The sequence below is a fragment of the Colias eurytheme genome, chromosome 2, assembly GCF_061535395.1.
Source record: "Colias eurytheme isolate Ceu_HAF_F1 chromosome 2, ilColEury1 Martin Lab GWU primary, whole genome shotgun sequence".
NCBI lineage: Eukaryota > Metazoa > Arthropoda > Insecta > Lepidoptera > Pieridae > Colias > Colias eurytheme.
Genome location: NC_142981.1, coordinates 11,017,475 through 11,042,324, shown reverse-complemented (window position 1 = coordinate 11,042,324; position 24,850 = coordinate 11,017,475). Strand labels below are relative to the sequence as shown.

The following is a 24,850-nucleotide window of genomic DNA, read 5'->3' as shown; positions in this document are numbered from 1 at the left end:
ATAAAAATTGTTTATATAGATAAAAATTACTTTTCTTCTCTACACATTTTATCTACTCAAATATTGAAACAGTTTATGATTGTAGATGCAAGTTTCGTAGTTAACGAGCTAAAATAAACATTATTTAAAACTGTTATGTAAGCGATTATTGTTAATTTATTCATAATTTTAAGAACTACCCTCGGTTTGTATAAATATACTCCACTTGTATTCTAAAGATTTCATTGAATATTTTTGTAGGAGAAATGTAACTTTTGTAAAACTTTACCTATTCATAAATGTTTATTCTATTTAGTAGGTAAAAGTATTTTGTACGTTTTGCACGCGTATTACATACTTATTTTAGGTCATAATACTTAGGGGAGACTATTCAGATTTACTTATCTTTAGTGTTATTTCTAATCTAAACATGGCCGAACTTTAATTCTTATTAAATAAAAGTGGTTCTTTAATTTTTAATTACCATCTACAATCTACATACTCTCTTCAACAGACAAATGAAGTCTTCACAGTGATATTGTGAAATAAAATGTCTACAACATACAGAATACAGATAAGCAGATTGTATATTCCAATGGAAGTAGTATATCCTACAATAATAATAAAAATATACATTTATAGGACACTGCTTACAATCCGTTAGTCTTACAAAATACGATATATTACTTAAAACTTGACAACAAATAAAAATAAATACCAAAACCTGTCTACCCTACATTCGTTAGAAAAGCTTACATGTTCAATTAACTCTAGAGGTTACAATTAGGTTTGTGAAAAATGGCCGAAGTCGGATGAATTTACATATTATGGGTCTAGTGGGACGACTCAACGATAGTGTACTCTAGGAAAGTTAAAGCGATTAAATCAAATGTTGGGTATTAATAGGGTGTTATTTTTAATGGTTATCGCTTTGGGATTGAAAATTGAGTGTGGTCGTTTATAGTTTAATTAGTAATTTTGTGTATTAGCTTGGAGTTCTTATTGTATTAATTTTATATTAAGGTCCTAATTCCGCAGCTCTAATAACTCAATGAAGCATGCTATTATTCCTTTAAAAGATCTAAGCCAATTAGTATACTTTGTTTTATTACAGTAGGTAATTTAATTTTTCATAAAGTCGCCTTATACTAATTCTATAGCGATATATCCTTTTTTCGGTTGATTACTACTTATCTATCAAGCGATAATAATCTAAAAGTCTATTGATACAAGATAAAAAGTAAAACAACTAAAACCCAACTACGACAAAAAACGACGCTGAAAAAGTATAAAACAAAAGTTAAATTGATGAACTAATAAAGAAGCTATGAACGAAAAGATGTGAATTATATGCAATCAGCCCATGAATACAGGAAAAGTCACAAGCAAATGCTAGTAATATATATATATATTCAAAATGTGCAAGTAAAAAGCTTTCAAATGATACCAAACACGGCATATTTATCTTAACTTTATTTTTTTACTCTGTATGTTTTGTCCGCTAGAGGGCGCCACATTAGATTTTGTGAAACCCCATATAGCCTATAACCAGCGGACAATTAAGACGCTTCTAATGATGTGTCATTTGTCGAATTCTGATAAGTAGTTTAGAAGTTACGAGGGAACAGATGAACATACATACATACATACATACATACATACATACATACATACATACATACATAGCCTGTCAAAATCATAACCCTCCTTTTGCTTTGCCGTAGTCGGGTAAAAATAATTATAAAAATCCCTCATAACAAATAAAGCACTAGCAAATGAAAACAACGTATGGTATCTCTACTTCCTATCTTCAATTATTGTAACATAAGAGAACATAATTCTAATTAATTATTGCACAGCCGTTCCCGACTTCCCATTGCAACGTAGTTAGGAACCCGCTCTATAAAGGCTTGTTCAGAATGGGTGATAACATTTTGTTAAAATATAAATAATAAAATAGCATCAAAAATAATAATATAATAATTAATAAACTATTAATATAAATAATTAGAGTTTAACCTATTTATGTAGATATTCTATATTATACATATTATCAACAGATTTTATGACTGTGTAACTAGTTCTATAGTTATTCTTTATAAAGGGGTACTACGTAATAAAGGATCTGCTGTAATTCAACAGTAAAGTAAAAATACAGCCAATATAAAAACACCATAAACGATTCTTAAAAGTCTGATTGTGAAATAAAATCGTCTAAAATTATTACACGGCGAAAAGCATGTATGCAAATCGACAAAGCTTATAAAATTATTCCTAGTAAGAGAAAATAGCATTACAAATATTTAAGCTCAATAGTCGACAAAATATGCAAACGCAGTTAAAAAACATCCCTATAAACACGGTCTTACAAAAATTTGCATGCTAATTTAAAAATAGAACGATAAAGTTATTGCCTCTTCAATACAGAAAGCTATAAAATAACTTCCAAGTAGAACCGCGCTATTTTTATTACTTACCTACAACATAATTGCAATATTGATGTAGTAACGTTATCATAAACTCACTTGGCTCCGCGTAGGCCGTAGAACCTACGCGCTGTTTGACTCGTAGCTTATGGTTACGACGTAGGCTTATTGTAGACAGCTCATAAACGTACACCAAATTGAGTATTATTTGAGCGAGATAAAACTCGTTATTAGAAGTTAATATTAGAGAATCAACAAATTTTATCGTTTTAATAATAAAATGTTCGTCTTATGTGTGCTTGTTTGCGTATATGAGATTGATATTGTGTTTAAAGACAAGTTTGTAGAGCATTTAGTCTACTTAACTCTACACTAGTAAATGACTATGATTTCTTATTAAAACTAAAGCTATTTCTGGTTGCATAGTTACACCTGTGTCTAGTTTAAGTAGTTCTTGTATAATCCTGTTTGTTATCCCAGATAAATTAAAATAAAATAAATATATGGATCTAGAGTTGTGACTTTTCTACTCTCTAGATACCATAACACAAAGTACATAACTCAATACCATCTAATATATAAGAAATATTTATTTATCTCCACCCCAGTAGTGTATATGCAATACCGTTACGAACATAGCCAGTTTTCGTTTTAACAAATTGCAAGTACGTGGGCACAGCAGAGCCTCCCGAGGGCCTCATCTTAAATTTAAACTTTTGATATGCCACATTTATCATGTTTGCTACGCGAATTTTTGAGGAAGGATTTTGTTAACAAATTGTTTGCACTTCACTCTCTTATTATTTAAGTAGTAATTAATAATAACAATATGAGGTTATAAGTTTAGTTTAGCCACAGCCGGACGACATCCGAATATTATAACAGATACCTACATGTCGGTATACCGGCCTTCTTATCCTTATATATATTCAATTTCTGACCATTTTCTTGATTTGGTTGTCTTAATATCTGTACTATTTTTCTTAATAAAAGGTACTTAATGTAAATTATCTCTTTATTGTGCGAATAGTTTTTGATTTAAATAATAGAAAATAACTGCAAATAGAACAGCTAGGTATTTTAACACTAAAAATACGTAAACTAAAGTCTATTTACGCGCCAAAATTCGATACCAAGCGCGTAAAACCCCACTCCGGGACACATAAAAGGCTTCAAGAGTAAGACCATCACCCTTCCGTGAAGTAAAAACGCGGGAAACACCCCCCACTTCAGGCCCTCCCCCCTTCTGTAAAAGAACGCACGTGTCCTTTTGGATACACTTAATGAATTTTGCCCGTGCGACAAGGCAGGACATTACGCGAAAATAACTTGGTTGTGTATTGACAAAGTGCGGTGAGCGATATTTTAGTTTACGATTCAAATATCGTAGGTTAGCAGATGAAGCGGATGAATGTAATGTTTTCCATGCTATTAGTAATTTGGTGAAAAAAATGCGTTAACCGAACGCCCACCATTTATCGCTTGTTATCTCTATCTCTATTGTTATCTGCTCGCGCCGCCATATTGAAAAGATGGAAAATATCTACAAAATAAAAAAGACATGTTAATAATCGTTTTCGTCAAATCCATTGTTAACACGTGTTTCATAGAACTCTTCTCCACACCACCTAATGACGAAATCTTTTTTTTTAATGTTATTTTACCGCTTTCGCTTATCATTGGTACTACAACCAACCTCCATTCTTCAGCAAACACGTTTAAATGCTACCCTACTCACGGTTTGTCGCAACGTTGGATACAAATTGCGTTAAAACATCAAAAAACCCGCGCTTACTCACTGATACAGAATGCTCTTTTTAACCGTTTCGTAAATTTTCACTTTTATTGGAGACGTTTGTTTACTGGTAAAATTATCCTTTGTTTAATGTTCTAATAGCTCTAGATTGCACTTGATTTGACTTGAGATTGCACAGATAACCCTAATTTACTCAAAATTAGGGTTATCTGTAAAAGATACGGAATCCTAATAAAATGACACGTATTTCAAAGGCATTACAAAGCAGAATTGCCTCGTTAGTTGTTGCATCATTGTGTTCTACAGATGACTCTTAACAATCTATAATAGAATTTCAACTACCGCAAAATTTCTATAGAAACGATTTACGACAAATTTACTAGCGCGTTTTAATAAAGCACTTATCTTGGATCGGTGACAATATAATATTTTGACGCACTTATTAAATCTCGCTTTAATAAGATTGCATAGCGAAGTTTCTAATCTTTAACGTTATAAACAAATAACAACAAAATAACATCCAGAAATGATCAAGTTACGCATACAGATGTAAATTATAACCTCCCTTAGCATTTAGGAAAGCATTAGGTACCTCACTTATTTTCATTATAGCAAGCTATTAAGTTTCGACAGGCGTCTATATACTCATCGAACGGAACGGCAAATTCGGCTACTTTCACTTCATTAGAACATTAGGGGCAACGTTTGTGTACTTGGGGGTAATTAGTGTTTTAACGTCTGGGTGTTTTATGGGTCAAACTGAAGTTACTTAATTTCGGTTTGTATTTTCATCTAAATAAGATAATAATAATAATCTTTAAATGGATATATGAACGTCGCGCCTTTCGCAAATATTATTATCAATCAAGTAACGTGGGCGCTTTTTCATCGAGAGGACACATATTACCGATTGTATGATAGTTTCAGCTCTTATATCTACAGACTATTTGCTAAGTATTGACTTAATACGAAAATCACTTAACGACAAGTTTTAAACCGCTCTATCCGAGGTCTTCGTCATCTCTATTCCTACACATAGTGTACACTTATTCGATTCGGTCATAAAAACCATTTTACGGCGAGTTTCATGCGCTATTAATTATCATTTCTGCGACTATATAAATTACTGAAGACACTCGTAAAACGCTCTAAGTGTTTCCTAAATTTACTTGGAGAATAATAAATGATTTGTGTGTCGCAGTGTTTAGAATTTTCAGTAAGTTGTTTGAACAACTTCGTATTGTGATGGACTAAGTAATTATGCGAATTTTTCGTTGGCTATGGTACATTAAACTTATTATCCTAGACATAATTATGTCTATAATAATTATAAAAAGGCGCCTAATAGTTAGGAGATAATAAAAGAAATGGGTATGGTTTTTATAAATAGGTACCACTTATTCAAATATCTATTGCTATTGTTGGTGGAACCACAGAACTAAATAGTTATTCCGAGTAGAACCTACTTACAATACCTTACCTTACTTATAGTACCTACTCTAACGACTATAAACTTTTAGTTGCCTCCGAGAACAAACTAATCTTTACACAAGATATGGTTAATATTACTGCATTCCAAATCATATCTGATATATAATAAACAAGATGGCTTAAACATAAATATGAAATATCCATCAAAAGTAACAATACAATATATCCCACATTTAATACCAAGTCATAAAGCGATAACAAATGTACCCAAATATTTCTTTGTCAAACGGCGTAGGCGACAACCGCCTACAGCCTTCAGAAATGGGTCGCCTAGAGTAGCCACAAATCAAGTGTGATCAATATTTTCAAATCAAACACATATCCAACTATAGTATATATATTTACTAATAATAATATTGGAGTTTCTGTGTGTAATATTATCTACAATAAACACGGTCGGTTATATAGAAACATACTAGTGAAGCTAAGACAAGCGTGTTAATATAACCGCATTTTACATGCATATAGATCCATCCATCCATCCATCCATTTAAATGTGTGTACCGTGTATACAATATCCATATTGTATACACGGTACACACATTTAAATAGTACCTTTATTTTACAATTTTTGTCTGGTTCCGGCTTACCTCTGGAACGGCTGTACTGGACGTGATTTTCACTGTAATCAGTTACTACAGATTACTACTGAGATGACTACTGATTAAGATACTTCTTAGGCCCCTTATTTTACTGATATTTCCAAGACGTATATATGTTTAAAACCGCGGTACGCAACGAGTCTACTGATATAAGGTTCCCACGTAACAATCCCATATTTCAGGACCTTTCTAGCGTGTGCACTTTGTTGAAATTCGTCTTTGAAACCGTGATCGGAATGAGCCTATTTTACGGGACTTAATTTTTTATTTCCTAATAAGACAGGTCTTTAAGGCTGAATTTGGCGTGGAATGCTTAGATTCTGTACTAATAAATAGCGTATTTCTATCCTAATGTTTAGGTAAAAGACAAAATAAATCGGTGGACTGTTTAGTGAGTGACTAACAAATTATAGTTACAAGTTTTTATAACGAAAAACAGTAAAAAGATCAAAGCATTTGCCGGTAATCAATAGTATTGTTGGGTTTTTCAGACAGACAACGATTAGTTTGAAATTAGTTCATCAGGTAGGTTATAGGCAACAATAACACATACCTAACCTATTTATCCACATACTCGAAGAATACCACGACCCAAGAAAATAACTCCAAAATAGGCACTTAACAAATAATTACACGTCGAATCTGCTTCATAACGAAGCGTCTAAATGAATACTTAACCTTGGTTGTTTCGTGCACAATTTACTGCCTCCGAGTCATTATCAGTTTTAATTACAACCGGGGCTTAGCGTAAAATGTGCAACATTTTTGTTACCATTCTTATATTATCAACTTTTAATTACTTTTGTTTTTGTACTTGTTCCTGGTACGTACAGTTTAATTTACTTGGTTTGTTGTCGTGATTCCGATGTCTGTAGTTCATATTTATGGGTTAAATATCTGCAATGCGTTAATTTAGTAAGGTAAAGTTTTTATGGATGAACTAGATTTTCACCTGCGTTTTTAAAAGAAAATCCGCATAGTCCCTGTTCCTGTTGGATTTCCGCGATAAAATGCCTATGTCTTATTCTGGGTCTTCATGTATCTACCTACAAAATTTCATCGTAATCGGTTCAATAGTATTTACGTGAAAGAGTAACAAACATCCATCAATCCTCACAAACTTTCATATTTACAATATTAGTAAGATTTTCTCGAAATATTTATATAGGCATTAGAAACCTTGTACTTAAACAACAAACACACAAATATGTACCTAATTTATAATCGTATCTTTATAGTGGTACCTATAGCGTAAGACTGAAAAAATATAATATAAATTCAGCTTAAAATTTGCTGACAATAATTTATTAATACGTGAGGTGTTAATATATGAGCCACTTTATCACGCTTTATCAAGAACGATTTTATAATATTGTGCTAAATATTTAATTAAGAAACACGCGCTATATTTATTAGAAGTTAAAACATTATTTAGAGGCCTTAATTTTGCCTATATCCAACATGTTTAAATTAAGTTGTGTATTATCAAATCGTGTTCATATTCTGTTAATTGCTTAGAAAGATAAGTAGGTCTGTAAATCAACATATCCAAAACAGTTCAACAAAATACAATGGATGGTAGAATAGATGAATGGTACCTATATCTTATTACCTATATCTATAGAGTTGGCTAGATGTCAGATAAAGTTTAAACAATCAACCCCTTGCCTATAAATACCATAGCGTTTAAATACTGTCTCCCACGTATATTACTATTTGAACGCCTCATTGAACCTATTTCATGCCAATTCCCACTAAAAACAACAATCATTCACAATCTCATCTTATCTTCAATCAAACCAATCACGCAATAATAGAAAGCAAACAGACAAACAGTCAATACAATCTCGCTCATATGTACCTACCTACGTGACTGGACGAAATTATTTTACACCTGGACGTTACTATGACGTGATAAAGCAGACGTGCGAAAGTGATGGCACTATACGAATTATATAGCTCTGTCCCTTTTCCGCTCTGGAATTAATACTGTTTTTTCCGAATCAAGTCACTTATGTTTGCGAGACTATTTATTCGGCTATCAGCTTATTGCCTCAATGACTTGCAACTTTGTGAAATGATAAACGTCGATTCGCTTGAAGAATGATATCATTTATTGGAAGGTACATAGATTATATTTTCTTCGTATAAATTGAGTTTTCTCGGTTTTTATTGGTAAAATAGAATTAAGAGCACCTTATTTATTTACTTTATTGTGTAAATAACAAACAATATTAAAATAAAATAAAAAAGCTTTAAGAAATCCCACGACCACAAAAGGTTTTTTATTATAAGGTCTAGTCTACAACGTCGTTAATATATTTAAGTCAAGTATATCATTATTATCTCTATACCTACACAGATTTAACGAAAATTAATTTAAAAATAATTTGTATTTACCGTCTGTTGTAAGAATAAATGTTTTCAATATAAATTAACAATATAAAGATGCCTCCAATCATAACAATAGATTACAATAGGAACAGAGAATGTCCAAAATTCTCTCTACCGTCTATTCGACAAAAATATCAACCGTTGTCATGGCAACAGGCTCTTATACCCAGTCTGGTAACTCTCAGCCAAGCTAAAGCTTAATGAATGAAACCATTACATTCAAAAGGCATTCAGTTCAATTCCCTGTAAACATAAACCAGTTTACGAATACGCTAATTTAAATCTAAAAAATATTTTTCCCGTGACCTCTTCGGGTAAAGCAAATTAGTTTTAGCTATGTGTTTGCCTTTTGTCGACATGAGGAAATTGTTTTAGTGACTTGCAACAATTTCTATAGTTAAACAATCCTATACATATCTTTGTAATAAATGCACTCTTGTAGGTACTAAAACTTCTTCCCAATAATTTTTTTTTTCTAGTAGGTTTTACACAGAGATAGAAACAATATTATTCTAAAATACTTCAATGTTTCTTTCTTTAAAAATTATAATAAACTGATCTGATGAAAGGTATAATATTTTAGGGATTGGATTTATTTTGCGTTCAACATTTATACCTTTTGTGTTGTATAAAGCTTTGTAAGACAGAACAGTGCCTTCAGACATAAACCAAAAATATAAGGCTCTCATCTAGGGTTGCCAACCGTACTATAATATATAGTATTGTACTATATTTCGGGTCTGCGTAGGTACTATATACTGTTGAAAACATATATAGTACGCAAAAATACTATATTTTCAACACCGACAAATGTAACAAACAAATCCTTCATTAAAAAAAATAAGAACGCGCCTATTCATTGTTAAGAAGTCATATAACCTATTGCGCATATATACCTACCAGTGGCGAGAAGAAAGAAACAGAAGTAGTGTATCATTGATAAAAAATGAGCTTTTGATTTATATTAATCTAAAAATTGAATGTGACAATTTAAAACAAAGTTGCTTTCACTGTCCCTATGTCCCTATGTATTATGTATGCTTAAATCTTTAAAACTACGCAACGGATTTTGATGCGGTTGTTTTTAATAGATAGAGTGATTCAAGAGGAGGGTTTTAGTATATATTTATTATGTTTTAGGCAAAGCGGGCGAAGCCGCGGGCGGAAAGCTAGTTTATTTTAAACAAAAAGCTGTTACACAGTGCAAGAAGTGCAAAAAATATAGTATTTATAAAAATAATAATAGTTTAAAAAAACTAAAAAACACGCTTTTAGGTCGGTTTTCTATAAAAAGCGTATTTTTTATTTTTTTTTAACTATTATTTATTTTATCAAATTAGTGTATTGTCATCGGTCCTCAATAAATCTACAAAGTTTGAACGAAATCTGGCCGTTTAAAGTGGGTCAAAATCGCGCCCAAAGAAGTCGGTTACAAACATACAGGTGAAGCTAATATAAAGCGTGTAATAAAATATATTTGTCTATATTTTTTGTATTTCCCATTAAATACTATATTTTTTTTAAATGTACTATATTTTTTACACCTTATTTTGGAAAATACTATATTTTGATGATGAAATGTTGGCAACCCTACTCTCATCATAAATTATACATTCAAAATGTAAGAAAAATTATTTTTATTCTTTCGTTTCATTCTTCTTGGCAATTTATAACCAAATGTTCGTAGCTAAAAGACAAAAAAGCGAAACCGTAACCAAAAACCAAGTCGATAAGTCCTCGTTCATCATCATAGTCTTTTATCATAAACAAAAAAAGACGTGTGGCACTCGGGGACTGCCGCGGTAAAGCTATTGCATAGCATGCCTTCAAGCCACACCTCCGAGCCCGTCGGAGTGGGGAGCGTGAGGTTTTTTCGTTACGGAATTTCTCGATTCGGTCCCCGCGCTCAAGGCCCGCGATAGATCTATGCAATAGCTCAATAAATCAAACACAAATTACATCAAAATATAAAAATTAAAAATCATTATCATTGCCTTTTATGCAAAATATACAAGTAACGCCTTTCATCCTTTTATCAACCGCTCTGATAGTTAATACAAAAAAACACGAACGGTTGTGAATTTTTGTCAATATTTATTACGAACTGTATCAATACATTCAACTTTAATCACAACGGCTACTAAAATATTAAATTTCAGCATGGAAAACGTATTAAAAACAAGGAACTTATTTTGGTTTATTTTTGCAGAAAAAATATGCATCTCAATATACCTATTTGGGTATTGATCGCATAATAGCTTAAATATATCTAACTAAAAAACTGTCCAAACACATTATTGATACATAATATACTTAATAAATTGCATTTGAAATTGAGTAAAAAATTAGCTCTACAGTGTAAACTGCTCTACGGATATTGATATTACTTTACTAAATCTTGAGGTTAGATTCATTACTTTTCGCCAAAGAATGTGGACAAAGAATTAATAATATATTATATCGAATAATAATAGTACATTAATTACTTAATGATATTTCGGGATTCAATATTAAGTCTAATCTGACTGAACTCCCACAGCCTATCTACGACGGAAATAAAACCTCTTACTACTATTAAGTACCTTAAACAAATTATATTTTATTTAGCTAACCGCGTAGATCTTTAATATATGTTTAATATATCTTATATATAAAAATGAATCGCAAAATGTGTTGGTAAGCGCATAACTCGAGAACGGCTGAACCGATTTCGATAATTCTTTTTTTATTATATTCCTTGAAGTACGAGGATGGTTCTTATGTAGAGAAAACGTAAACATGTACCACGGGCGAAGCCGGGGCGGACCGCTAGTTTATAATAAAATAAAATATGCTTACTGTTTTTTACACTGCTCTACTTTTAAATCTTTGCCGTTTTACAACTTTTACAAAACAATGAACACACATAATATAACATCACGAGGGTTAAATTTCCAACGGGAAGCGAAACTCATCAAGTTTTCCGAGAAACCTTTTTCCATCGCGTTTGGGAAAATATAAAAACCATGTAAACAGTTTTGAAACAGCAAAATATATTTATTTTGATCGTGTACAGTTAACATCAAAGAGAGTTATGGAGTTTTGTGAAATTTGTGTTTAAGAAAAAGTTAAACTTATCAACGTTTTTATCGCTAAATAATTGAAGTATCACCATTTGACTTTCTTAATGATATTAAAAGATTAATCTTAATTTCTTAAAAAAAACTGTTTTAACCAAAAAACTATCGTAACTGAAAAAAACAAGCTTTTATTTTATTCGTGTATTATCCGAGATTCATGTAGAAGGACTTAAATATTTAACTAATAACTTTTTCCTAAACTAGTAGATAGTATTTAACGAAGCAATAGTAGATCCTTAGTATATAATATAGTATATTAGGTAAGTATAGTAGCAAACGTAACTCGACCTTTCCGCTCCCAAGATTTATTCCGAACCATTTTAAATATATCACCAGTACATTTTCATTCAATTCACACGTAACAAAGCGATATTTTTCACCATTTTAAACGTGTCCCAGCGACCGCGGAGAGAATCCAATTTGCGATCCGATATACCTTGGGCGATCTCAGATCGTTTCATGGGCCCTCTCCATAATGGCCACCGTTGGCCCAACAAATGATCGTCGATGTTTGCCGCTACTCACGCAACGCATTGAGAAAAGAGCCCATACAATGACGGCCGATTATAGACATTTAGTTTCCCACTATCGTGATTGCCTTTCCTCGTCCAACGTTGCCCATTGTGAACAGGGCATTAGAGTTAAGCGGGCCAATAAATATGCAATGAAGTCTGCGGCTATCAATCTACGCCAACCGAGGTGTTTATGAAGATGTGCGATTCGGCCAGCGGATTGCTAACTTATTGCTCGGTGTGCCCATATGCCGCTCAATAAGGAATTCATGAATATGATGGATGAAGTAATCCTGTTCAATCATTCGCTACTCGAATATTCTGGAACGTTCCAGCACTTTATCAAGCCGTCAATTCCGCTGCGTTTGCTGTTTGCGTGGGTGTGATTGATTTTTTTTAAATCTTTCTAATTCTAGACAATGAGGTGATAGCAAATTTTTTTTGCTCTTTTATGCAGTGATTTCTAAACTCCTATTGGTAGGTATCTGTGAATTGCAGTTTTAAAAATATCCAAACTTTTTCATATGGCATTATTCTACTTTTCTAGCTAGTGAATACAATTGAAACAATGTATTTGTTGATACCATAATCAGCAAAAAATCTTAAAAAGGGAGTTTCAAAACGAAAGCAGAAACAGCTCGTAAATCTAAAATAAATTGAACATTATTACTTTTAATGTATCAGTATAATTGACTTAGCAATCCGGTACCATTTTAATAAATTAATTTTTCCGTCTTATTAAAGGGCAACGACGGGCCGTCAGGGGCAAATCCGTATTAATTTAGGGCAGCATTGTTTGCCCCTAATTAAAAGGGAAGGCTGAAAGAATTAGACGCCCACATAACCGCATCCTGTAATCTCTCAAACCGCAACAATTTAGGGCTAATATTTGTTTGGATTTCACGTTAATGAGACTAAATATCTATATATTAATTGTAATATAATTTACTACGATTAAATTACCTAATTCTACTAATATTATAAATGCGAAAGTTTGTGAGGATGAATGTACATGTGTATGTGTCGGTATGTAAGTTTGTTACTATTTCTCGCAAATTACAATGAAATTTAGCACACATATAGAGGGTAACGATTAACACATAGGATAGGTTATATCCCGGAAATCCCACGGGAACGAGAACTATGCGGATTTTTATTTTAAAACGCGAGCGAAGCTGAGGGCGGAAAGCTAGTCCTGTATATCCTAATTACAACTTAACTTAGTTGTTGTTATAAAGACTCATTGAAACTTTCAAATTCTCCAATTATCAAGTTAAATATTACATATTTTGTGTTATCTTTTTGAACACGAACGCAAGTAAAATCTTTATAAGCTGTATAAACAAAAGCATTAATGAATTGTTCACACAAAAGTCCCGTAACTATCCCGCAATCACCGTGATTGCTAATTGTATAACCTGAGTTATCGCTCAAGTTATAACAGTTATTAAACTATACCCTCATTTATTTGAAAGCCAATTAAATTCTCGCAAACAAACCCTGGCTATACGCCAATATTCGATTAAGTAAATAGGATACAATATCCAGCTATATCTTTCAGAAAGCATGCTTCACAAGACTACATTTCACTCCAAACTTCGGTAATAAATTATAAAAAGAAAACACGCAAAACCATCGTTAATTTTTTGTAAGGGATTTACGGCGAAATTTATGAAATCTACAGGATTATGTAAATTACTAATGTTGTTTTATAGATATAAATTTACGATAGAAATACATTTGCATTTCATTAGCAGCTACAAATTTTCTGAAATCAATCAATCAATCAATCATCAGCCCTTCGATGTCCACTGCTGGACGTAGGCCTCTCCTAATGCACGCCACTGAGCCCGGTCGTTGGCTCTTTGCCGCCAGTTATGGCCTGCAACCTTGCGAACGTCGTCACTCCACCGTGTAGCAGGGCGTCCTACGCTACGTTTGCCGAGTCGCGGTCTCCACTCTAAGACATGTGTGCCCCAGCGGTTGTCCGTTCTGCGGCACATATGACCGGCCCACTGCCACTTCAGCTTGCTAATTCGTTGAGCTATGTCGGTTACTTTTGTTCTCTGGCGAATTACTTCGTTTCGGACTTGGTCCCTTAGAGAAATACCGAGCATAGCTCTCTCCATAGCTCGCTGAGCGACTTTGAGTTGGTGGACCAGTCGCACTGTCAGTGTCCACGTCTCGGCTCCGTAGGTCATGACTGGTAGGACGCACTGATTAAATACCTTTGTCTTGAGGCATTGTGGTAGTGACGACGAGAAGACTCGACGTAGTTTACCAAAAGCTGCCCAACCCAGCTGTATCCTCCTGTTGATTTCTCTCTCGAAATTGTTCCCACCTAGTTGGAGCGTTTGCCCTAGGTAGACATACTCTTGAACAATCTCGAGAGAGACTCCTTGGATGTTTATCGGCTCCGGTAAGACATGAGCGTTAATCATAACCTTTTACTTCATTACACACGTCGCTATAGGAAACAAAGTTATTTAAATATTATAATAAAATTATTTTAAAGAAACATACCCACATTGAATGAAGTGCCTTAGTGAATTACATAATATGCAACACACTAAAACTAATAACTAGGTACATTTTAATGAATAGTGATGAATTCTATAAAGACGGTTGATCTTATTCCTTCTCTTTCTCTTCATACAAGTATCTAAAAAGGTATATTTCGGCACATTTGTCTGTTAAAAAATAATACCATTTTAACCTAATAAGAACCTACTTCTTACACTTAGTTACAATAAAAATTTATAAGGAAAGGTCTTCATAAAAACTTAGTAAGCAACCCGTCGAACGGACAAACGCTTGATAAATAACTGGTTTTATTAAATATTGGGGTGTGGAGCCATTTTATTACTAACTTGACATTGATAGATACCCTCGTAATTTAGAAGATCATAAATAATTAAAATATCAGTGAAATTTTCGAGTAGCAACGCGACACTGGGATATTTAGCGCTAAGAGCTTTACAAATAAGTTGAGTGTTATTTAATTATTATATTACTTATATTATATAAAGTGAACGTTCCTTCCATCTCTGGTCGTATAAAAAATACCTAAAATGTTAATCCTGTATCAATGTCCTGAATTCATTAGGTTCGTATACCTACGTAGTGAAATATCGAACTTTTGGGTGGAATTTCATACATATCATTCACATTTAAATCTTATTTATTTAAGAACTAAATAAGATGTTAATACAAAAAATAACTAAACTTAAAGTTGGTACTTAATTGGAAGTATATTTGCAAATACTCGAATAAATACATTCGTTTTATAAAAAAAAAAACAATTTAAAATACATTCGCGCTGCTTATTTATTAGTTACAAATTGTACCTATTTAATTCAGAAGTGCCAGCTCCAATATTTGTTAATTAATTGACCTTCCGAAACTCCAATTAAAGTTAAGATATTGCTTATTGTACGATGTTCAACTTAAATTAGCGAAGTCGGTACACGAATATTATATTCAGAGAACCTTTGTTTGCAGATAGCAATCAAAACAGTATTGAAACAAAAAAATGTAATGTTTTCTTTTAACCCGATCCGTAATACATCTTCGAACGAATGTGGTATCCACTTAACCAACAGGGCAATAATACCTGTAGTGTACATATACATACTATAATAGATAAATGCAAAATTGTGTTTGTTTGTTTGACTTTCTATCACGTCGCAACGGAGCGCTTTTATGATATGATTTTCATGTCTGGATATAGGAGTTTAAAGTGTGATACTACTTTTTAACAAGCATTTTATTTCCGTGTAAGCTAAAAACTAGTCTGAAATACATCGCACCAAACGTCTTAATACGTCTTCCAAGTTTCATAAGTTCCAACACATCACAATCGATACAAAACAACTCAAATTATAACACTCAATAATATCAAAAACAACGGATAACAAATTACGTGCCAATCCGGTCCGCATCAGATCTAATTCAATCAGAAATGTGCGCGAACACAAAATTGTTTCAATTTGCTAACAGATTAGCGGTAATCGAATTATTCTAGAGTTTGTTCACACGGAATGGGATAATGCGATGTTTTTGTGTTTTGATGACTCGCAACGATCTTTGGGAGGTCTTACTTTGTTAAGGGGTTGTAGTTCGTTAAGAAATGAGCTAAGATTAAATTAGATAACCATTAAGACAATTTATGGCACCATGCAACATATTAGATTCGTTAAGAAACTACATTCTGTCAGATTGTCAGCTTTTTGAAGGTAGGTATAGTTGTTAATTTAGATTCAAGAATATGATTATGCAATATGTCTCTTCTCTTCTCTTCTAACTAACTACTTCTGGATTTGTAAGAGTTATTTTTTTTAATTGGTATAGGTATCTATACTTAGTATTAAACACTTTTCCTGGAATATAATTGTATACAGATTCCAACTACCAACTTAAAATACAGAACACACGCCGCGCCGCTTGAACTAAGCAGATTATTAATTACCATAATCTCATAGTCCGAATTCCGAAACGCTGTCCTACCAACAGTTTAAACCACTACAATTACATCATACATGTACATACATACATACACGCACGTATTGAATCTCATCAAACCCAGCACTTTCCAGTCCGCTGCCGCCGACCGCACAAATCAACACTATGCTTGAATTTAAACTATACATAGTGGTTTTTAATTGGTGTTCAAATGCGTGTTTTTGTTTTGTATGCGGGTTTAATATAGGGGCTGTAATATTTATAATATTTAGGTTATGTAATTTGTTTCATTACCTATGCATTTAATGTTTATGAACTTTGTACGACTGCTTGAATTTTCTTTATATTATATTTAAGCGAATTTTTCAATGCAGTATTGCTATTCCGCTAGCGGAGATAATTCGAACAATGAAAGATAATAACATAAATCGGTTCTGTTATAAATGGTGCAACACGAAACTTGAAGTCTTTTAATTCGCAAATTTTTATATCATCCACTAAACAACATTATTATAAAACGTATAAATAATAAATAAAGTATGAGAAATGCTCATCACAGAATAACCTGAATGTATCACTAGATTAAGGAGAGCAAAAAGCAAAAAACCTCAAAAACGGTTAGTTTACTATACCTACTATAAACAGTACTTAAGTGTTAATCATGTGTCGAATATCCTTAAATATACATAAGAGAATCATACAATCGTTTGATATCTAACAAGCGTTTTACTCGTGTGAAAGGCCAATCGCGAAGCACATTAAGAATAAACGAAATTCATTAGGGACTTGTAAGCTACGATAATAGAGCGTTTGCGAACTCAGAAATAATATCATCTTGCAACTTGCCGCATTAATATTAATGTTAGCCGGGTTCGAATCCCGGGAGCGTTGTAAAGATAGAAAAAAGTCGAGCCTCGCTTGCGTTCGCTCCATAATTTACTGCCGGTTCAGATCGTTTTTGGTGAATTTTAATTAGTTCACCTGTGAAACGTTTATTTTATTCGTTTTAAGGCTGTTTATCGGATTCTAAATGCGATTTATGCATTACTACTAACTTTCCGCCCTCAGTTTCGCGCGCGTTATTAAAAACTAAACAAATTATAAGTAACTATCTTCCCACGGCTTCGCCCGCTTTGTCTAAAACCTAATAAATTATATACTAAAACCTTCTTCTTGAATCACCCTATCTTTTAAAAAAAACCGCATCAGTATCCGTTGCATAGTTATAAAGATTCAAGCATACATAGATACATAGGGAGATGTAATGAAGAACCTTCCTCATCCGTTGTGGTTTAACGATTAAAGCATATCTACTTAGGGACAGATAGATAGAAGTAAGCTACTGTAGCGATATTATTTATCCCGATTAATGAGCATAGTCACGATACGAACCTGATAAATATAAAACGAACAAATTGCCTTTCAAATCCGTTAAAAACGCCTTTAACTTCTTAATGTGTAATAGTCGCTAAAAGAACTTTTAGGTGAGTTATTTATGGGACTATTTAAATATGTTTTTGTTGAATCTGTATATGGAGGAAGATGGATATGGTCAAAATGCTTCATTATGCGTTGAGAGACAATAAATATAGTAAATTAAGTAGGTATATAATGGAGGTGAATCGACTCATTTAATGGCGATGGTCATTTATGGTCCAGGTCCTCGATGTATGTGTATGTATGGAACTTAGTACATACCTACTAGATATAGAATTCTTAATATGTTGTTAGGAATAATATGTATTTAAAAAATCTATGGTAAATTATATTATATGGCGATACATTTTAATTACAAAGATAAATAGTTTTGATTGTTATAAAGCTACTAAAAAGGAGCGAAAGCTCATTGTATTAGGAAAGGCGTAGGTATATAAAAAATCTCGAATTAAAAACCAATACATAGTTAAAATAAGAGAATATTTATTATCGACATTCCGTAGGTATATCTTCCATAGGTAACTTAAATGAAATGACATTCGCAGCATTAATTGAAAACGTCAACACTATGAATAATTACAGGTGAAATCAAGCAGAAAATCTTAAATCATCGAATAGGAAGGAACAACTCTATTATCTCACAAAGGGATCCAATTAAATCGTTTATCTAGCCAGCGATTGGCGAATTGGGTAAAGGGTGAACACTGTGACAAGCGGAGCGATTTTCGTTTAATTCTAGGGAGATGACGTGTATAACAAGATACCAGCAGCCGGTTTCTGAATTGAGAATTGATTTGAGAAAGCTTTTGTCACATATTTACATGAAAATATTTAAACAGCATTAAGAGCATGGTTTGAGACATTCTTAGCGTCAATTCCTGAATTCAGACACAAGCCGTATGTCAGCTGCATTGCATAACATATTAATTTATCAAAGTCAAATTTTCTTTAGTTTAAACTTTATCCGAATCAAGTGGTATTGATATGACTTTGTAATCGAATGACTACTGTTTTAGTGGAACTGGTACTAAGCAATAAATTAGTATGCAAACGCTCGCAACGCGTGAGTTACACGCTAAGTCCCTGACCATAACCAGATTCTCCATATTGGCATCGATGGATGGCTAAAACCTGACAGCGCTTGATCGAATGATTGATCACAGGAGTCATATGGATTATTCACCAATTCGTACGGAATAACGTATGAATTAGATTTGAGTGATTTGGCCGATTGTTACAAATTGTATTGTTGGCGGCATCGGTTTGAACCGAAATAGTAATGGCAGATTTGAATTTGCTATTAGAATTAATTTTTATCGAAACTAAGGTAAAGTAATAAAGAGGTTTACCGTTGTTATATTATATTATAGATATACATTGACAATTCAACCTACTTTAAAAATAATGTTAATGAAAATGTTTTAAAATGTTAAATAGTGATGATAAATAATTAAAATTATGTTTTTTTTACCTACTGTAAGGTAAAGGTGGGTTAATCCCTTACAATTTATAACTAACTACGTAAAAATTATGTCCTTTCAAGAAACAGAATCAGCAAATAAATTGAAAAACATTTCCGCATTTCAAGCGTCACAGTAATGCGACATAATTTAGGTATATCACCGAATCAAAAATGTTAAAGTACAAAAAGTCATTTCCGAAAATCCACTAGAAAATCACCGCGAACGCAATTACTTTTTAAATGAGAACCTTAAGCAAAACATTAACGTTAATAATCAAGATCTAATACACGCTCACTGGAGCTTAGTGCGCTATTAGTATTAAAATCTTTGACCTAATTATTTGGAGGCGTTCGGAGAATATTAAACATGTCAAGGACGAAGGGTAGTCAAAATCTGCGATAGTCATTCGTCCGCCTAATTAATTTTTCCGATGAACATTCTGCTTAAATTGGAAATTCGCCTCCGTTGCTGACATTGATAAGGAGCCTTTAATATTATGCTGTGTTCCAAATATTTTTTGCTGTCATTAAGAACGAGGATAGTTTTTGTAATCATAAATTAAGGAAATTTTATGAAAGAAAAATTTTGTGTACAAAATAATTTACTTAAGCCTGAAGAGTAAATTGGTTACCTAGTTATTAAACATCGCATAATATGCAAGTAATTTTGCGTCGTATAGGTCAATATCGCATTAAAAAAGACTATGTTGTGTCTCTATATGTAAGGTCATTTTGTATTTAGAACAGCCATCAAAACATCAAGAAAGTATCAAGCAAACTCCGACCAAAGATTTTTCTGGAAATTCATTTCAAAAAATATTCTCGAGTGATATTAATGAGCTGTTGGACCTAACTGTTAAACGGCCCCTACAAATGAGAGCAATTAAGCGTGAAACCTCTTCTGAAATCTTATAAAATCTTCGCATTTCAAGGAGAAATGTTTACGAATGAGCGAACCCTTTATTTTTTCTCCAATTTGAACATTTTTCGACTCGACTAATTCAACTGTAGCTGCTTTAATTAATGCGGTCTTGTAGTTTATGTCTTTCGACTTGAAACGTCCAATTATAATTAGTTCGTAAATTGGTTGAAGGTAAATTGTAAAAATACTTTTTGAGTTCCGAGTTTTTTGTACTTATTATCCATTTAAGCAGGCAACTTGCATTTGTAATTAAAAACAGTTTTCATAACAACATTAAACTTCAACACTTCTTGCATTTAAATTTTTTATCAAGGACACCAGGATAATCCGTAGGTAATTTATCTTGGATCCTTTCAACGCATTCATTCCTTACCCACTGCTTTACCACTTACAGTACCCATACAGAGAATACGTAATATAATAATGTATTCCACATGTGTTCCAAAGAAACAATTGTCTGAGATATGCACGAACGTTAGCAACATCTATCCAGCAAGTACATAGGATCTCGAAACGTTCCAAGTATGAGGAATGTTCGGGGAATGTTGAAATTTTACGTCGCGAAGGCTTGATGCGGAGGCTTTTATACTTTATTATACGTCTTAATACACGAAGTTGACACAAAATATGCGTCTTAAGTTTAACGCGAGAAATTACGGCGTACGCAAATGTTCTGATTTTAATACGGAAAACGTAATTACAACTAATCCTACTCATCAATTAATCGACGACGGATTGCCGCCGAGTTTCTGGCAGTTTAATTTTCTTTATTCATTTTGTTTGGTTAAATATGGCAAATAATACTTACTGCCAATTTTTTTATTTATTATTATTTAACTTATAAATGTCTAGTAAATCGCTTTCACAACGTAAGAAATGCAAAAAAAGTTTGTCATTTTTTCTTCCGTAACTTATCAATTTGCTCTGTTGATCTCTCATACTTTGAACTATACGTACTTGTGCTCAAACAATATTTATTTCTCGAACAAATCCACCAGCTAGTATTTAAGAATAACAAGCAAGCAACCGCAGAGACCAGTCCATTATCTTCCGAGCAAGATCAATGGATACAAATGCAAAAGCATTATCTCAATTGCATTACGGATGCAGTTCGAAATAGCGGGAAAATAATCAAATCACGGGAACAAAAGAAGCGAACTTCCAACTTTAGAATCAGCGTTGAATCGATTCAAAGCAGTAACGAGTCGAACATCACTCAGCAATCAAAAGATTTTTCCGCCAAACGAATTGAACATTTCCAACGGGAAGATATTTCAGGAGGTATTTTTATAGAACTATTTGGACCAAATATAACGGTGTCTGAACTCTGAAACAGGTCTAAAATAATCTATGAATAAATCAGATGTGAAAGGGCAATAGTTACTTCTACCCAACAAAAAAAAAGGATAGCGGACGCACACCTTCACTGTTTTTTGGTAATGTTTTACAACCTCCTGCTTCCTTACTCTTGTATTTACAATGTTGGTCTGTTGTCAATTATATCATCAAACGTTCAATTGTAAACCAACTACTAAGAAGAATAGACTTCAATTCAACCAACAATAAGACAAATGAAAATCCCCTATTAATTTCGTGTTTAGTGAATCAAATCGCTAGTTACCCGACCATTTATAATGGCCATAAGCTGGGATCAGGTCTAAGCGAGGCATTAGCCCTTGACATGGGAAACGCAACTGAAGACAATATTGGGAATCCTTGTGAGGATTAAATTACTTGTAACGCTCAATCAGCGCTTATAAACATGAATTGATAATTAAAGAGGTAGATTGATATTATTGGCCTGTTTATTTGTCGTGGGTTATTTGCGAAACTATTGTTTCGATTGTGATGAGATTTTTTTAGAGAAGATTTCTTTTATATTTACATTTTAGAGAAATAAAGAAAAGTAGCGGAATGTGATATGGTGTGCCAAACTTCGGGCTATTAAGTAATATAATAATGTAGTTAAAATCCGTAAAACTCGTAAATATCTAATCAAACAAAAGAAATTATATTGTGTTGTTCTCCAATTTCATAATTAATCGATTGATTTTTTATTAATAAATTATACACCGTTCTCTAGAGTACCTACATACTCTTACAATACCACACAAATAACTAACACAATACGCATAACTAGGTATTGTATTCTACTTTGACCAAAGAGCCCCATGGAGGCACAGCAGGCTTTTAGCGTTCCTACGTTATTTCATTATGTGCAGCCGTAAATACACTTTGTACAATAATACGGTTTAACACAATTACCTATTTGAACAAACAAATGTTATTGAATAAAATTGTTTCATTTAATAATGATTATTGATAAGAGGATGTTACCTATGACGCCAATCAAATTTTACCTACATAATATTATTCATAAGCGGACTCGAGGCTGGCCACTGAAAACGGCTCGTTACTGAAATCTGTTCCAACAAACCTATGGCCTATTTTTTTTCCATAGCATTAAATAAACGCCTTCACCACCAGGTTATTTTCTACATATCTATGCTAAAAATTAAATAAACCTTATGCAAACATGACTACCTTATTACTTATCAAAGTAAATACATACATGACAACATACATAGTATACGAACTTAAATAAATTATTATTAAAATAAAGTTTAAGGTCCCCGCATTAGCTACCAATGCCACCTGACTGACTTGCTCTATACTGATAAGAACTGACATCGTGCTACTGTTTGTATTAGTTCACGTAAACTTCACTAGATGGCGCTGAATTAAATTTTCACAAACAGTGCTTATTTTAGTAATATACCACTTTTCCCATAGAGGGCGCTTTATTAAATTTCAATTCCTGTTTCTAAATATAAATTGAAAAACAAAAAGCTAGTCATTTTGTTTTACATAATATTATTCTGTGTAGTCTATAATAGTTAATTTTAAATACACTAAATTTAGAACATCATGCGTTTATATTACCATGAAAACTTCACAAATTTAAATCAATCATTTTTAACCAATATGTAACTGAATTATAATGATCAAGTTAAGTCTATTTTCAATCAAACTACATATCAAATTACTAAACTTTACTAGCTTTGAATATGTTCGCTCAAGCGCAAACTGACAGCTTTCCCGTGCTCACACGTGCACAGCATCTTGAAAGTGTTGTGCGATAAAGTAGATTCGCCAATATTAGAACATTTCTGTAAAGTTCTAATATATTATTAGTAGTATTGTGTTTTTTAATTTTTTAAGTTCTTGATTAATGTTAATGAATAAATATTTTATCTACTGAAAATTACTATAGTTAATTCATAATTAAGTACTATCATATTGACTAGAATAAAATTATGTATTGTTACTAACATAGATATAAGAATATTGTTACTAACAAGTAGAACAATGATGTTACAATAAATAAATGAATTGTTATTATTAATTATTTTACCTTAATATCATCGTTGTCACTCAGACTCGCCTCCCAAAAGTCTTCAATGTTCTCCGGAAAGTCACACTGATTTATTGGATCGGGGCTCAAAGCCTCCGTCCGCTGCTTGAACACAAATATCAGTCCACCATACTCCTCCTCTGGCCTCCACGCACCACACATCGTACCAACAGTCCTCACTTTAGCCTCTTCACTTTCTTTTTTAATTTTTTTCACGGGCTCATGCTCCATTTTTATCTCACTTTTTATTTTCAATGACTCCATTACGAGACTTTGCAAATTCAATTTGACTGATAATCTCTTCAAATAGTAGCTATTTGAAATAAGATATTTTAATTTATTCATAAGTCAATAAAACCCTCAGCTTCAATATTTATATTTTGCAAGAAGTAGATAGAAAATTAGAACAATTTTTAGTTGGATAGTTACAAATAGAATTGAAATTTCAAATGTTATTTTATTGATTACAGATTGCTTTATCTTTTTATAATAAATACTGAAATAGATACATAATAAAATAATCTGTCAATAAATTATAAAAATATTAAAGCAAGCATGCGGCCAATATATAAAATTTATTTTCGTAATATATATTCTTAAACACTCATGCACATAATATTTTATGTTGGCTTATAATTTTAATTTATAATATTTAAAAACGTTCTAACTTCGTAAAATAAGGTTATTTACCGCTCGTGTTTATCAACTAGCGCGCGACTGTTTATATCATCTGTCAAACTCAAATTTCGATTGCCGAATGTCAAATCGATGCAAAATCCATTTTACGCTATTTTACGTATTATTCATAACATATCATATTAGATTTTTGTGACAAAAGATTTATGTTATAACGAAAATTCATAAAACACGAACA

General features: G+C 32.5%; 1 protein-coding gene across 2 annotated transcripts in view; it reads right to left on the bottom strand.

Annotated features, from left to right (window-relative positions):
• The window catches only part of LOC149910686 (pseudouridylate synthase RPUSD2-like), a 335,797-nt gene extending 311,542 nt beyond the window's left edge, over positions 1 to 24,255 (bottom strand). For both annotated transcript variants that reach the window (XM_090115981.1, XM_090115988.1), the window contains exon 1: positions 23,977 to 24,255. In XM_090115981.1, the coding sequence (XP_089972107.1) occupies positions 23,977 to 24,240 (264 nt within the window). In that variant the 5' untranslated portion in view covers positions 24,241 to 24,255. The remainder of the gene's footprint in view (positions 1 to 23,976) is intronic.
• Between the last annotated feature and the right edge of the window lie 595 nt (positions 24,256 to 24,850).